Below are 17,052 nucleotides of genomic sequence, written 5' to 3'. Positions count from 1 at the left end.
CGTGTTGAAGGTGAGTCTGTGTTGATGGCATCCTAAGCATATGTGGTTCCTCTAATCAAAACGTTTTGTTTCCTTACTAACTTACACCATTTAAGTCAACTAGATGTCACAAGTGACAGCGTGAGATCGGCTTGATTTCTGGACACAGAGAACTTACAAAATAGACTCCACAGTTTGTGGAGAAATGTACTTGGCACAGGAGGATTACACAACGACCATAGCGTGGACGCATACCTGCGCACGGCGGAATGCGGCAGGTCCTGCTGCACCTGTCTGACCGCCGCCTCCTCGTCCTCCTCCGCCGCTCAGGTGAGTGCGCTGCGGCTCCAGCTGCTGCCCTGAGCCGACAGGTGGAGGAGGGACGGAGCTTCTGCCGCCTTCCCGACGCTCACACACACTTTACTTCCAGCTCTGATCGTGGACTGCGTGTTTTATTTGTTTATCTTTTCCTGCGGGGAAACGTCTGATGAAGTCGCGGTTACCTGTCAGGTGTGGAGTGTCCCACCCACGTGCCCTGCAGCGTCGACCCTTTGATTCAAAGGCAAGATGCTTCCGGTTGACCGATGAACCTCATGCTCCAGCGGGCATGGGGTCGCCCTGTCGCGGCATGGCTGAAACTAGTTCCCCCTCACCTGCCCTCCTCCACCTGCCTGTGCGCTTGCAAATGAGCCAAGTCACATGTCCTGCCTGCGCCAATCAGAAACTGGTGAATATCTACGTTGGCCGAGAGAGCTCAACCCACTGCAAATTGAAAAAACACGTGCAAAAACAGAAAACATCTTCATCAGTCACAAAAAAGTGATGAACCTGGCTGAAGTTCCATCACCACTGAAGAGCAGCAGACTTAACGTCACAAAGATTGAACTGCAGCCACGTTCATCACCCTGGAAACATTTCTGGTGTCGTTTTCGCTATTTGCAGCGTGTTTCTCTATTTGCATGTGTTTTCTTCATTTGCAGTGCATTGAGCTCTCTCCACCACCGTACTTATCTCGTCCTCTCTCCCTCATATTCTTTTTGCCATGACTTTTTAGTATTTTCTCGTATTTATTTTTATATTAATTCACAGAGCTTACTGCAGAGAATATGTGGCTTGGAGAATGCTGATCAATTCCACCAATCAGACATCATGAAAGCTTGGGTTAAATGATCAGAGAGAAGAGGCCTTGTGCTGAGTTCAGTTTGTCAGCTGAGCTATCTGCTCTGTGGTGTGGTTGATACTAATCAAACAAACTGTGCTCATGGCCAAATAGCAGTGCTGATGTGCAGAACAAAGACACACTGAATCAGCAATCTCAGAAGAACTATAAGTGACTTGAAGTTTCTAATCAAAACAAAAAAAGCATTTTTTTAATGTCTCATTTAAAAAACTGTCCAAGGCTAAAGCAGACTAGCTTCTGCAATAAAGTGTTTATTTGTGAGTATGTTTAGCAATCAGTCGGATCTGTTGACCAGTATTGATTCTCTTATGTTTATCTTTCTCTTCACAAATGTGATAACCCTTATTCTCCACTGCTGCTGGGAAATTGTGTAATTGTGTTTGTGTTGACATGTGTTCAGAGAGCTCCGGGAAGGGGCTGGTGAGTCGGTCTGGAGGTGAACTAAGTAGAGGAGTGAGGTGAGAATATAATAAGGAGGGAGCAGCAGTGCAACAGTCTACATTGTCAGCAGAACAGAATCAGGCAGGAGGATGAGTAGGACTCCACTGTGGCTGCTGGCCTCGCTGGCCTTTGCCTCTGTCACCTCACTGGTTGATGGATCTCCACTGTGAGTAGATCTGTCTTTGTTACCTCTGCCAGGGAGTTTATGTTTTAATCCCTGTCCATTTGTTTTTCATAACGCAAATACATACTGAGTGGATTTCCACAAAACTTTGTGGAACAATTGTACATGGGCAACGAAAGAACCCATTCACTTTTAGAGGGGATCCATGCAGACACAGGGGCAATCCAAATCCAGAACGCCCCCCTTTTTTCTTACATTAAGAGATATGACGTTTTTAACTAATAGTAATAATAATAATAATAATAATAATAATAAATCTTATTTGCATAGCGCTTTTGAAGGAACTCGGATAAAAACGTATCATCATTATACATTGAAGACAGTTCTGAAGAGGTGAGTTTTGAATAGCTGTTTGAAAGTGGACAGGTCGGTGCAGCCTGATAAATTAGGGGAGTTCCACAGGGAGGGGGCAGCTATTTAGGAGGTTCTGTCACCCCAAGTCTAATGCTTGGTCCTCTGTGGTATGGAGAGGGTTTCAGAAGTGAACGAAATTAAGTTCTTACACTTACATAATGAAGGATGTTGTCCAGTTTAGAGTTTCACTAGTCAAGGTAATGTTGTCTTTTAAATCATGTCAGTAAGGCTGGATTTTGTCCTGAGTTCGCAAAGTGATGTGTTAGAACAGACAAAGCAAACAAAGTCCAGAGACATGATGAAATATTTAACTTGTAATTTAGATAAATAAAAGCTTTAGCACAGACTCTGAGACACTAGTTTGGTGCCTGAAAAGCAAACAACAAAACTAGAACAGCACTCAGTGGCGCGCACACTGCTGCCAAGGTCCAAAAGTTCATGAACAACATTACATTACATTTCATCACATATCATTTAGCCGACGCTTTTATCCAAAGCAATGTACAATAAGTGCATTCAACCATGAGGAACAAACCCAGAACAGCAAGAACCACGTAAGTACTATTAGCTTCCAAAAAAGCCAAACTACAAAGTGCTACATCTAAGTGCCATATAAGTGCAACTAAACTTACTTTTTGTATTATATATATATATATGTAAACACCAGAGTTGAGGATTAGACGTTATTAGACGTTATCTTCTTAAACAAGGTGTAGTCGGAAGAGATGTGTCTTTAGCCTGCCTTTGTCCTGATGTCATTGGGGAGCTCGTTCCACCATTTAGGAGCCAGGACAGCAAACAGTCATGATTTTGTTGAGTGTCTAGCTCGCAGTGCGGGAGCAGCAAGCCGATTGGCAGATGCAGAGTGGAGTGGACGGGCTGGGGTGTAAGGTTTAACCATGTCCAGGATGTAGACTGGGCCCGATCCGTTCGCAGCAGGCACGTGCACAGACATTTTGGGGGGCAGGTGCTCAAACCAAAAAAAAACGGCACCCATCACCAAAATTATTTATGAAATTAAAAATAATAATAATAAATAAATAAAAAACACAGTAGGATATTTTCAACTTATATATTTATTTTTGTTAACAAACTAACTCAAATTATCAAATTGAATAAATAAATGAATAACAGGCAAAAACAGACAAAACAAGGCCATATTGTATTACCAAATAATATGTTAAATAATCAAAAGATATTCTAACTTAAAACTTATCAAAACTCTGCTCTGAATAAATTAAAGGATCTTCACAGGAGCATCCTCCTTGGTGCCATCTCTTGGAAGATTTTTATTACTTCACTGTGATTTATTTCAATGTCTTGCTCAATGGCAAGCAGGAGAAGGTCGGAGAGTCTTTCTTCCCCACAGAGACTCCTGAGCCTGTTCTTTATTATCTTCAGTTTTGAAAAGGATCTTTCCACTGAAGCTGTTGTCACTGGCAGTGTTGCATAGATCCTTACCATCTTCACAAATGTTGGAAAGATGAGCTGGCCAGTGTTCTCCTCCACAATGGCAAGGATTTCTTGCAGGTTCTTCGAGGGAAAGCTGGAGTGGAACACCTTTAGCTCTGTCTTCAGCTGGTCCTCATTTTCCTCATAGAAGTCGCAAAGAACATGGACAGCTTCCTCTGCCTCTGGGTTTGGGGTGCTTGTCCAGTTGGCACACACTGTTAGAGAGTGGAAGGACCGTATGATTGTGCCAGTTGGACTTCCAGTGATGCTCCCCTGGAATCTCCTGTTGAGCTCCGCAGTCAAGGTATCAATAAATGTGTAGTACACATTCGACCTGTAGTATGACTCCACAGAGTCAATCTCATCACTCACTTGCGATGCAGTTGTGCTGTGTTGGAAACGCACTGGCACTTTCCGTTTCCTCTCCTGACCAGGCACAACAGTAGGTAAAGGAATGTTGAGAGCCTCTGCCTTCTCTGACACACCTTGAAATATCTCGGCAAACTTCTCCTCAGACTTCAATGCTTGTATTGTGTGAATTACACCATCAATTAGCTTGTAGGCTGTGGAGTGGTCCAGGCTTTCTTCTTGCAGAGCGTTTGATGCAAGAGCAGTGACTTCAAATGCTGGGGTGGTGATTTCCATGCAGAGGATGAATGCGAAGTTAATCGCATTTTTGTACATTTTTGCATCCCCTAGGGCCAGGTCAGGTGGATTTCTTTCACAGATCTCATTGAGGAGCATCATTATAGCTTCCAGATTTCTCTGAAGGGCCTTCAGTGCTTGTTCCCTGCAAGCCCAACGGGTATCTGACAGCCTCTTGAGCTCCACAATGTGTCCCTCTGGATGCAGTGACTGCTGCAATCTAACTAAAGCAGCATGGCGCTTTGAGGAGCCACTGCAAAAGGCATACAGCTTCTCCACAAGGTTGAAGAAGGTCACAAAGTGCTTATTTGACTTTGAGGCTTCCACCAGGACCAAGTTCAGGCAGTGTGCTTTGCAGTGCACATAGAGGGCCTTCTCATTGAGTGTGCGTATTCTGGCTTGAAGACCTTTGTACATGCCACTCATGTTGGCAGCTCCATCGTAGCCCTGGCCATACATGTTTTTCAGCTCCAGACCATTCTTCTGTAGAAGGGAGACTACAGTATTCTCCAGCTCCTGGCCTGCTGTTGTATCAATGTTGCAAACTTCGATAAATCTCTCCTTTATTTGCTTTTGATGTAGATATCGCACTACAAATGACACCTGTTCTTTGTGGGAAACATCGGTGGTCTCATCCAAGAGAATAGAGTACATTTCAGCTTCTTGGATTTCTCTTTGGATCTCCCTCCTGATGTAAGTACCCAGTGCTGTGATCAGGTCATTTTGGCTTCTGTTTGACAGCAGTGACACCTGGGGCCTTTTCTTGGTGACTTTCACTCTTCCAATATTTTCTGTATGCATCTTCAGCACACTGTCATAGCGGGAAAATAGATTCACGAGTTCCAGAAAGTTACCACGGTTGTTACTTGAGTTACTCTCATTATCACCTCGGAATGCTAGTCCCTGCCTTGCGAGATACACTGTGAGATCTATTAACCTGGTCAGTATCTCTCTGTTTGTCTGCCTCTCTCGCTCTCTGGCTTCCCTCCCTTTACATCTGATACATCAAATGAAGTCTGGAGTGCCTTTTTTGTAATTGGTCCACCTCACCATGCTTGTCATGTGGACCTCTGTGACAGAGTGCTGCTTGATTTTTTCAAGAGCAGTATTCCACTTTCTGATCCCATTTCTCCACTCCTTTCTGCTTTTATATCTATCTTCAGGTAGAAAAAGCCGACAACTGAAACAATGCATTGAATCAGAACTTGGGGAATACTCCAGCCACACATTTCCAGAAAACCAATGCTTTTGGAATGACCGCCCTTCAGCATTTTTGGGAAAAAACATTTCTGGTTGACAGGGCCCTACACTGCAGCACATAGCAATGTAGCTCTCATTGCACCTGATGTGAAATGCTTCAATATGGGACGGATCTGTAGGATATGGCATGGTGGCTATTTTTGAAATTGCATCCTCACTTTCATCAACAGCTCTTTCCTCCACATGCCCTTGCTGTGATGTAAAGGGAGCTGCTGTCACTTCACCCTCTTCTTGACTCATCTCCTCAGGCAACACTGTTTCTGTTGCTGCCCCTGAACATAACTCAGTCCTACACTCTGTCTGTCCTTCCTCATCTGTGATGGGGTAGGGTTACTGATTCTCCCTCATTTGTTTTACTAGTTGATGGCCTGATCCAAGATAAAAGAGAGCTGCTACCCTGAGCTGCTTGCTGCAGTTCCCTGTCCTTCTGCTTTTGGAGTCTCTCTTTTCTTGGCATTATGCTGCAAATTTTGTAAGTGAGATAAATCAATGTTGTGCATAATAATCAAGAATGACTTACATAATCTCTATAAAGCTGACAACACAGTACACACACATTTTTTTTTACTGTTTTCTGACAGAGTTGAAGCATAAGCAGCATTACACTAATAATTTACCACAATATACCTCACCAGACTGTCATGTAGCTCAACTTAAGACCTACCTTTCATTTCAATAATTACAATTTTAAATGAAACAAAACTAGTGAACTTGTCTAATTTGTAGAACAGTAAAACTGCCTTTAAATTCTCTGCCTGCCTGTCTGCCTGTCTGCCTGTCTGTCTGTCTATCTGTCTGTCTGTCTGTCTGTCTGTCTGCCTGTATCTCGCTCCCTCTCTCTCTTCATTAAACATGACAAACGTCAGTAAACAGCTGGACAAGGCTTTGAAATCACGGATTTCGTGAGTTTTTTGTTTGTTTATTTTTTAGGAAACGTCGGACCAGTTGCGACGTAATGTTTTCAGCAGCGCTAATGTTGTGGTTAATTTATCACCAAACAACGTCGGGGGATTGCACAAACACCGTCATTACCTGTTTGTCTGATGCTGCGGGTCAAAGAAGAAGTAGGCTGCAGCCGTTTGGCCTGGCCCTCAGCACTGCATGAGCACTGAGTGGAGGAGGAGGAGGAGGGAGGGGCGCGGCGGGGGCTTGTGAGCGCCGCGGAGCATGTCGGGGCGAAATTCTCACAAGAACTCAAATAAATGCCCCGTCAGATATCAAAACACATTTGGGGGGAATTGATGACAGAGAGAGTAATTTTTATTCTTAAATATTGATGAATGAAGAAAAAATTGTGCTCCAGCAGAAGGGGCACTTTTCTCATCCAGGGCAAAAGGGCAGGTGCTTGAGCACCACTAGGGGTCTATCTGTGCACATGCCTGGTTCGCAGCATGGTACGCAAGTACTAGTGTCTAGAAACGGATACGGGCAGTCAGCACATTCATAGACATCAGCAGGGTGTGAGTTATCAAAGAAATCAGAGCGGAGACTGTTTTAAAACATTTCTATTCACTTAGCTGAATCATTAACCTCATTGGACCTATAGTCTATGAAGCAGCTATTTTAATATTTATATAATCATTATGAATTATAATGTAACTAATTCAAAACTTGGGCATATCAATGCATTTTCAGGAATTTATATGTATATATATTTTAATCTACTCATTAAATAACTAATATTTTTACTCGATCATAGACGACATGCCAAATTTAAATCCTGCTTTCAGTGACAAGTGATAGCTCATCTTGGCCCGTGAGTAAACACAGTAGAACATAGTCAAATCCAAATAGTACAGCAAGCTGTAAAACAGCCGAAGTAGCTTAAATATGCCTATTTGTCAGACTAAGAAAGGAGTCTGCTTCAGTGGTGGACCTTTGTCCTCTTTTTATGTTTTCCAAATGTGTCAAGATTTGGCCCAAATATACCAAAACAATAGGTTCCTTTTTTGGAAACATGCCATGCTCCAGGTAAAATGTAATCTGGATGTGGACCTATAGTGGCCCATATGGTAAATGGTGACTATGGCCCCAACACCACAATACAAGTTCAGGTCACCTTTGGTTGACTTGCAGTATTGCTACGGCTTAATTGTGGCCCAGATCTAGCAAACAGGAGCAGATCGTTCAATTGGCATTATTCCATCCGTAGGTGGGCTAGATTACACTGTGGCAGTGTTTCATACAAATATGGGCCGAAAGTTTGTTTGCCCTGTATGAGCACATGGTGCAAAGAGATGACAGTATGTTTTTTTTATCTTTGTCTTTTCCTCCTGCTCTGTAGGAAGGTGATGTCTGCCCCCAACTTGCTGCGAGTAGGAACGGCAGAAAATGTCTTTGTGGAGTGTCAAGACTGCGAAGGAGTAGACATCAGGGTCGAAATCAACGTGAAGAACCATCCAACCAAGAACAAAAGGCTGGCAACCACATCTGTGACGCTTACCAGCGCAAAACACTTCCAGGCACTGGGACAAATAAGGGTATGTGAAACACTGTTGCTGTGACTTGGCGTCATTTTCTAACATGAACTCCGAGAGAAATGCTCCTCGCACATGTTCGTCCTGCTCCTCAGTCACACACTCATTTCTCTACATGCTGCCATCAGATCCCTGCTGGAGACTTTAGCAAGGACGCCAACCTGAAGCAGTACGTCTACCTACAAGCTCAGTTCCCCGACCGCCTGCTGGAGAAAGTCGTCTTGGTGTCCTTCCAGTCTGGCTACATCTTCATCCAGACTGACAAGACCCTCTACACCCCAAACAGTAAAGGTCAGTTCAATACGACTTCAGCACTGAGGAACTCACCCATATCTCTGCAAGTAGGCCATCATTTGTTCTTTTTTATGAATGACTGCACTGTAAAATAAACCTCTATCTCTCTTCCTGTCAGTTCATTTCAGAATGTTTGCAGTGACGCCCCGCATGGAGCCGGTGGAGAGGGACGAGGAAATTCAAAGCGAAGCTTCCATTGCCATTGAGTTTGTGGTATTGCATTTTAACTTTGCATTTTACAAAACAAAAAGTTATAATTAGAATCAGCTCAATGGCACATCATTTCCTAGCTTTCACCATCATCTCCAACAAATTCTTAGATTAAAATTTTTTTTAAATCTAAGAATTTAGATTTACGTTTCAAGGGATCTGTTGTTACAGCCGTCCCATCACTCATTGTACAAGTAAAGAAACATTGTTGAAATAGTGTTAGACTTCACTATAAGTGGCAGGGTTCAGTGTTAATGGTTGTCCAATGACTTTTATTTTTAGACTCCTGACGGCATCGTTTTACCTCTGGATCCAGTCTCTCTGAAATCAGGGATCCACTCTGGAGATTTCCAACTCGCTGAAATTGTCAGGTTAGTATTTAATTAAATCAAATTAAATTAAACTATTTTAGGCAGCCGTCAGCTTGTTAATCTTTATTAACAACCTGACGACTTTAGTCTATTGGACTGACAGAAATAACAGAACAGTGACAGACTTCATGATTTATTCGAGAGTCAACCTGGGTACTTTAAATGCAGTTTTTCTCATTTTCCGACATTTTATTTCAATTTTTTGCGCGCGTGTGTGTGTGTGTGTGTGTGTGTGTGTGTGTGTGTGCATGCATGCAGCCCTGGACTTTGGAAAGTTGTGGCTAAGTTCCACAGCAACCCACAGGAGAGCTTTTCTGCAGAGTTCGAGGTCAAAGAATATGGTGAGTCCCTTTTACCTCAAGCGTTATTTACTGTAAAACCTAAAAAGCATTCATTAATTTTTACTTCCACAATAAACTTACTTGATATAATACATTTTTCATTTTTTAGTGCTGCCGAGTTTTGAGGTGAAACTGACGCCTTTGAGCTCCTTCTTCTATGTGGACAGTCCGGATCTCACCATCAACATCAAAGCTACGTATGTGAAGGTTCTTGTTTTGTGGCTCTACAGAAAAGAGTTGTCATTAGTGAATTGATTGAATTAGAGGATGTGTTGGAGCTTTTGCTGATTTAGTCTGTTGTCATTGTTCAGTGGTGGATCTAGGATTTTTCTAAATCAGGGGCCATAAAGGGCCCACAATTTACATGAGGGACCAATTAAATATCCAACATCAATGCATCCAGTAAGGTGCACATTTTAGCGTTCCTTATTTACTGTTGGCTCGATAGCTTTAAGCAAAGCCACTTATCATTGAATATATTTGTGTTTCTTGTTCAACCACATTGTGTTCTTCAAAAAAGCTTAGAAAATGTAAAGTCTAAATTTTTTATTTTTGTAAGTATTGTGAGTAACTGACCTTTTTTTCATTATTATTATATATTTTTTTTATTTCTTAAAAAAAAGACCACTTACAGGACATGGTCACTTCAGGGCCCAATCAGACTACCCCTGGATCTGCCCCAGTCATTGTTTTATTTCGTTTTTTTATTTTCTTAGTATACTTCATTATTATCATTTTCTTTTTATTTGTATTAAAGAGTTTATTGATTGTTTCCTTATTTTTGTGAAGCGTCTTTGAGAGCATTGAAAAGCGCTATATAAATCTGATGTATTATTATTATTATTATTATTATTAATGTCACATTTTGATGATCCCAATTTTAACAGTCCAGTTTTTCTTCTTTGTGGTGTGATGGAAATTCATCTTGAGATTTGAAATAATGAAATTCTCAGACTGGAGTTGCCTTTGAGTCTTTATAATAGTAAGCTCTGCAGAGGTTACACAACAAGCACGGGTGCTTAAAATGGAACTGGCCGCAAGTTCACAAAAGCCAGAACTTATACAAAGAGGCGTTTCATAAAACATAATATGAAAAAAGACATGAAAGACATGAGATCATCTGTGTCTGTCCGTCCGCTGTAGCAGTCGGAAGAAAAACATCACCAAATAAGGGCATACACCCTGTTTATCAAGGTCATAGCAGTGAGACACCGCCAAATAAGGGTTCCATCCTGTCAGGTAGACAGTGTCACAGCAGTTAGACACCTGGTCAGGGGGATTTTCCACTACAGTGGGTATAAACCTTTGCTTCTGGTTTTTAGGTATCTGTTTGGTAAAAAGGTGAGTGGCACAGCATACGTGGTATTTGGGGTTCAGCAGGATGATCAGAAGAACAGCTTCCCCAGCTCTCTTCAGAGAATATTGGTGAGCACATACTATAATTCTGTCTGTCAATTTGCCAGTTGCATTGCATTGCATTGTCACATTTCTATCTGCAGATATTAAATATTCATGATGTTCAGAATGAAGCCAGACTGAACAGTACCTCCAACTGTTTGCTTACTGTTCTACTGTGCTACTATACTGTGTTTAATTGTTTTTTTTCTGTGTTATGTCACATTAGATCGAGAATGGTAATGGGGTGGTCCAACTGAAGAGACAGCACATCACACAGACCTTCCAGGATATCAATAAACTGGTGGGGAGTTCGATATTTGTATCCGTCAGTGTGCTGACAGAGAGCGGTAAGAAAGACAAACTGTGAGTTTGTGCCATTTCAGCATGTCTGATCATGTGTGATTCAACAGCTCCAAGGACTTATTCAATGTCATTGACAAATATGCACGCTATGAGCGAAAATATAAACTTCATATAGGATATGTGCATCAGAAATGACCATTTTCATATATCAGTTTAGAATGTGAACAAATGTAATGGGCCTGTGGGTGGGTGTGCGTTTGTGTTTCTGAACAGGTGGTGAGATGGTGGAGGCAGAGTTGAGAGGTATCCAGATTGTCACATCACCCTACACCATCCACTTCAAGAGAACGCCCAAATTTTTCAAACCGGGAATGAGCTTCGATGTTGCGGTAAAGCCCTGACGCATTTTTACACTTATATAAAATGACAGTGACGTTCTATATTTCTATGATGCAACATGAACAAATTATATTCCAGAGGGCAAGCAGTAATTCATACATTTCATATCATGTGTTTATTTATTTGCTGGAGACAGTGCTCATTAATCCACAGACAAAATACTGTAAAAAAGTTAGCTGTATAAGCTAATTTTATCTATCAGCTTTTACCAGGCAACCTGAAATAAAATAAAATTACCTATGTTATATAATTAAAAATATCTATGGATAATATATATGCATTATAAATATTATCTGAACTGACTCAAAAAAAAAAACATGATCAAAACACTAATCCAATTTCAATGTTTGGTTTTGCTTAAAGGGGACATAGCATGCAAATTCCACTTTGTTAGTGCTTCTACACGTTAATGTGGGTATCTGGCATGTCTACCAACCCAAAAACTCTGGGGAAAAAACACTAGCGCGTTTTGTTATAGTTCCTCTAAGTCAGAAACGTCATGCTTGAGCGACTCGATTGAGCTTCCTGGGTTTTGTGTCGTAACAAGGCACTGGAAGTCTCCCTACATGGTCTTGGCCCACCCCCACCTCACCCCCCGTCCCCCCACACTCGTTACGCCGGGTTTACACCGGAGGCAGCGAGGCTGCGAGGCAGCGCAGCGCCGTTCCCAAGCGTGCAGCCGCCTGGCTGTTCACACGGGACGTGCATTTCTCCGCGCTGGTCAGCCCCATAGACTGTATATATAAGGTCAGCCCGCGATTCTGCTTTCTCCGCTTGTTGTTGAATGTCGGGGTTCGGGGGTAAATGATGGTCTTCATAGCCCCCCCCCTCTCTTTCTCTCTCTGTCTGTCTGCTGGTGTGCTTGTAGTGGATGGGCAGAGGGGGACATTTAATTATGTGATTGGGAAAATTAAAACTCCAGGACAACAGAAGGGGAATACAAAGTATGGGATTCATATTTGATAATTTATATCATATAAAATATGTAATTTATATCGTTTAAAATCATGGGGGGAGAGGGGGGAGGGGGGAGCTGGCTCATTAGCATTTAAAGGAACAGGCACTCAAAACAGGTCACTCTGTGGAGGGCTGTTTTATACAGGGTAAAAAGGGTGCTGTTTTAAATGATCCTTGTGGTATTTTGACCAAAGTATGTTACAGACATTTCATTAAGGAACCATATCAACTTGTGGTAAAATGGGCATACAATGTCCCCTTTAAATTATTCACGTGTTTATTTGTAATATATTGTAAGGTGTCTGTCAAGGCGCAGTGAAATCAAATGTATAGTCATTAATATTGTATTATTATATTATTATTATTTCTGTTGTTGTCTTGAGTTTGTATTTTAAAGGTTAGATAATTACTACTCAATTCAACAGGTTAACTATTCCAATCCCACATAGCAAAATTGTTTTGGCCCACACTGTCCCACTGTCATCCAGCCCACATACTGTGTGGAATGATGGCACTTGAGCAGTCCGCTCCTGTTTGCCAGATCTGAGTGGCCCTAATTAGTTTTGTGCTATTTGTGCAATATTCACCATTGTTCTGTTCTGTCTGTTATTGCACAGTACATACACTGCATACAACAGGATGTAATAGAGTTTGTTTGCCCTTAATAAGATGTGATTAACTATATGCTTTGATAATACAGGTGAATATTTCTCATTGTTTGGCTGTTTGTTTCCTTGATGGCAGATTGAAGTCACAAATCCAGATGAAACTCCGGCACAAGGTGTTGCAGTGGTGGTGAATCCAGGTGAGGTGGAGGGCAGAACCGCAGCCAATGGCTATGCAAAGCTTACAGTCAACACAGTGGCCGGAGTTTCAAGACTGACGATCAATGTAAGTGTCTGAAGTTTCTTGATTTTCATTTTTGCTCTTTATACGACACAGTTCGTTTGCAAACAGAAGCTGAAACCTGCATCAGAGCACATTTTTGATTTTCTTTTGCAATTGATTACAATTTGATTACTATCACCCAACTCTGCAGCTCTGTGCAGGTTTCAGATATATTTAGTTTGTTGATTTGGTTCTGTTACTGCTGTCGAGATTTCTTGTAATAATCAAATAATGCAGCTTTAAGTAAGCAAGAACGGATCATAAAGTCCCCCTCTGGTGAAAATCAAGTTAAAAAAAATGTTAACACGTCCCCTTTTTGCCTTTTATATACCATTACCTTTTATCTCGGTGCACATGACAGATAAGAACCCTTGACTCCCATTTGATACAAGAACATTTTTGAGTAAAGTAAGCAGTCAGCTGCATGGCGGAGTATTTCCACCTTTACACTGCAGTTAAGAAATGCCAGTGTAAGAAAAGAACAGATTTAGTGTTTTGTGAAGTCTCTACCTTTAGCCTCAGTGTACCCTCAAGTTTGGCCTGTATCATTGATTACAAAGCCAAAACACTTCATGACGCCAAGGTGCACAACTGAAGTTAAGTCCCTACCACTAACACCTGCTAACTTCTACTGGTAGTTGGTAACCTAAATTGTGCAGAAGATCTTCAAACGTACAAGGGTTATTCAAAACCATGTCCTATATTCTTAAAAACAACAACTATGCTGTGGTTACGCCTGGTGTTCACACCATTTCAGAATTTTAGAGCCTCTAAAACTGAGAAGTTTGGAAACACTGCTGACCCCATTTTAACTCCAAAGCAGTGTTTTAGTCCTAAACGAGCAGAAACAGAGATGTTTGGAAACAGGCGCCTATCACATGACCCTATTCCAGAAGAAAAAACAGACGGCATTAGCCTTGACCCCCAGTGTAGAACGCATCATGGATAATCAATTACAAGTGTTGTTAAATTCTGCATTGTACAATGATACAACCGGTAACATGTGAAGGAAACAATTGATTCCTAGAGCAAGTCCTGTGTCCACCGGCATGTGCATGCCAAGTGTACGTGGTCATGTAATTTTCCTTTTTTACGTGTGTTATTATAGATGGGAATTAAACCTGAAACGAGCCAAAGCACTCACGTTGATAGAGATCATGTTAGTAAAACATAGTAGTATGGATAAAGCCTCAGTAGCTGGAAAAGGCTCCTCCGCCGCAGAGGTCATATTAGCATATTCACCGATCCCAGTCACGGACGTAGGAAGGAAGGTGAAGTGTTACATTTAAGCCATTTTAAGGTGATATGAGGATTTTTTTTATGACAAACTTTTGAATAACAATAATAAGATACAGTTGATTTTGAGGAACAAAGAGTTTTAAGGATATAATAAACTGCTGGAGTAGGACTTCAATGTTTGTCACCAATAGGATGAGATCGGACGGTGCAGAGCTTTTATATGTATTTCTTTATAACCATGTGTGTCTCTAATTGAAGGCCAAGACCAACGATCCTCGTATTTCACTTGAGAGACAAGCAAATGCCAGCATGGTAGCTGTCCAATACAACAATAAAAGCCAAAACTACATCCACATAGGTAAGTCTAAATACCTTCAGATGATAGGACAAGGCTGTGATGATAAAGTACTGTATGTGCCATGAACTATTCAGTGTCTCGCATTCATTGCAAAATATCATTTTTGTAGGTGTGGATACAGCAGAGCTGGAATTAGGAAACAATCTGAACGTCAACCTCATTCTAAAAAAGCAGTCAGATCAAGACAGTGACATCACATACCTGGTGAGAGATGTTTTTCTCTGCCTCATGCCTCGACCTATGTAAAGTATAAACTCCAGTTTTAAGTACTTATGTGTGAATCTGTGCCCCTAGATCCTGAGCAGGGGTCAGTTGATCAAACATGGCCGTTACAGGACAAGAGGCCAAGTGTTGATTTCCCTGAATATTGAAATCACCAAAGACATGCTGCCATCATTCCGCATCATAGCCTATTATCATCTAACTGACAATGAGGTGGTGTCAGACTCCGTGTGGGTGGATGTCAAGGACTCCTGCATGGGTTCGGTAAGACTCACGTCACTGATTTACAGAGTTAAACTAATTACGAGAAGAAACAAGACAAGCAGAAAGTGAAAAAGTTGGTTCTGTACTTTTGGGATATATTTCTATGTGTTTTTCATCAAGCACAAAACTGCTCGTCTCCTTTATTCATCGCCCTTCCCTTCATGTTTAGCTGAAGCTGGAATCTTCGAGTCCTGCTGCGTCCTACGAGCCTCGCAGCATGTTTGAACTGAAGGTCACCGGAGATCCAGAGGCCACGGTGGGACTGGTAGCAGTGGACAAAGGCGTCTACGTTCTCAATAACAAGCACCGCCTCACCCAGAAAAAGGCAATTTCTTTATTCTATCGTTATCAGTGGAAATATTTCAAAAGGTGGTTAATTTGAACAATGATGTAAAAAAAAAAAAGCCCTTTTTAAGTTCTCAGTATAGGTTGTTTCAGACATGAACTCCGAAGTTTGCCTTTCATACTGAATGAATGATGCAGGAGGAAATTCTCCGCTTAGACGTGTTCACAACAGCACAGAAATCTCTGAAGCGTTCATGTGAGGGGTGGCGCAGCAGGCAGGATGTAACGTATTCATCCGGCTGCAGAGATCTCGTGTTTTTGTCTACAGCACATCGACAGTGGCATCGGCCCTTATCACCAAAAGCTCTCTTGAGATCTTCATCTGTGTCTTCTACGTGTGTGGCACCGCTTTTTCATCTTGAGATATTTGTTTTTTTCACTTTTGCATCTGTCACGTGTTAGAAGGGTAATCAAAACGCCCATTCGTTTGCCGGTGAACCTTCAGAGGATCTCTAGCTCCGAGTCTCTTACTTACACATTTGCGTTCTCACATACAGCCGCGCTGGAGAAGGTCAGAATATCTCGTAGTCAGTCCATGTGTGTAAGCATCTCAGTTTGGAGGGTCACAATTGCTCCGCCAAAGCCCAATATATGATAGTCTAGTAATTATAGTACCAATACAAATGAAAATAGAAAGTGGTTATTTATTTGTCATTAATAGAAAAGTAAAAAAATTACCAGATGGGCCTTAATCCACATTTGGACCAAAGAATAACAATTTCTGCTCATGACCGTTCCTCCAACAAGTTTGGTGGAAATTGGTTCAGTGGTTTTGCATGATGTTGCTGACAAAAATATCCACCAACAAACAAACCAATAGACACAGGTAAAAACATAACCTCCTTGGTGGAGGTAATAATGTACATGTATAGTGATGAATATCCAGTATACTGTAGTTATCTGTCATGCTGCTGATGCACTTTATAAATACATCTTTCTTCTGGTGATTCAGAACTTGATTTATTTCCTTAATTCCGCAACTTTGTATCCCTGTGTGTAAATGACTTCCACTGTTCAGGTGTGGGACATTGTAGAGAAATACGACACAGGCTGCACACCCGGCGGAGGGAAGGACAGTATGAGTGTGTTCTACGATGCCGGCCTGTTGTTCGAGTCCAGCACTGCCTCTGGGACTCCCTACAGAACAGGTGACACAGATTTTCTCTCATTTGTTTTCCCTTCTCACATTAGACTGATTTCATCCAACCGTCAAGATCAAAGTCAAACTATATCCTCTGTCAGTGGCTCTGTTTAACATTTAGTCTGTGTTGCATTTCCAGAGAGGAAATGTCCGGTCCTCACCAGGAGGAAACGATCTCCCACTATAATGCACGTCACGACCAGCTTATGTAAGAACCACAACTCTAAACTATCTAGTCCACACATGACTATTTGAATTTTGAATAAAAGTGAACGGCCGTAATGTGGATAAGACTGACTTGACTAGTTTATGTATCTGTTTCTAATTTGTCTTAATTTAAAATGCTTTAT

The 17,052-nt window shown here is 41.6% G+C and overlaps 1 protein-coding gene and 1 pseudogene across 1 annotated transcript in view; one reads left to right on the top strand and one right to left on the bottom strand.

Annotated features, from left to right (window-relative positions):
* Window positions 1-17,052, bottom strand: part of LOC124854558 — a 226,801-nt pseudogene that overhangs the window by 79,323 nt on the left and 130,426 nt on the right.
* The window catches only part of LOC118103836 (complement C3), a 28,697-nt gene continuing 13,251 nt past the window's right edge, over window positions 1,607-17,052 (top strand). Inside the window, 17 exon segments of the mRNA XM_047343349.1 lie at window positions 1,607-1,766; window positions 7,780-7,975; window positions 8,101-8,263; window positions 8,385-8,479; window positions 8,759-8,847; window positions 9,106-9,188; window positions 9,298-9,385; window positions 10,511-10,613; window positions 10,813-10,933; window positions 11,163-11,278; window positions 12,990-13,136; window positions 14,631-14,730; window positions 14,840-14,934; window positions 15,025-15,216; window positions 15,386-15,541; window positions 16,580-16,709; window positions 16,842-16,910. Of these exon segments, the coding sequence (XP_047199305.1) occupies window positions 1,690-1,766; window positions 7,780-7,975; window positions 8,101-8,263; window positions 8,385-8,479; window positions 8,759-8,847; window positions 9,106-9,188; window positions 9,298-9,385; window positions 10,511-10,613; window positions 10,813-10,933; window positions 11,163-11,278; window positions 12,990-13,136; window positions 14,631-14,730; window positions 14,840-14,934; window positions 15,025-15,216; window positions 15,386-15,541; window positions 16,580-16,709; window positions 16,842-16,910 (2,020 nt within the window). The 5' untranslated portion in view covers window positions 1,607-1,689.

Source organism: Hippoglossus stenolepis, chromosome 2 (assembly GCF_022539355.2).
Source record: "Hippoglossus stenolepis isolate QCI-W04-F060 chromosome 2, HSTE1.2, whole genome shotgun sequence".
In the NCBI taxonomy this organism is placed as follows: Eukaryota; Metazoa; Chordata; class Actinopteri; order Pleuronectiformes; family Pleuronectidae; genus Hippoglossus; species Hippoglossus stenolepis.
This window is presented reverse-complemented; position numbering and strand designations above follow the sequence as displayed.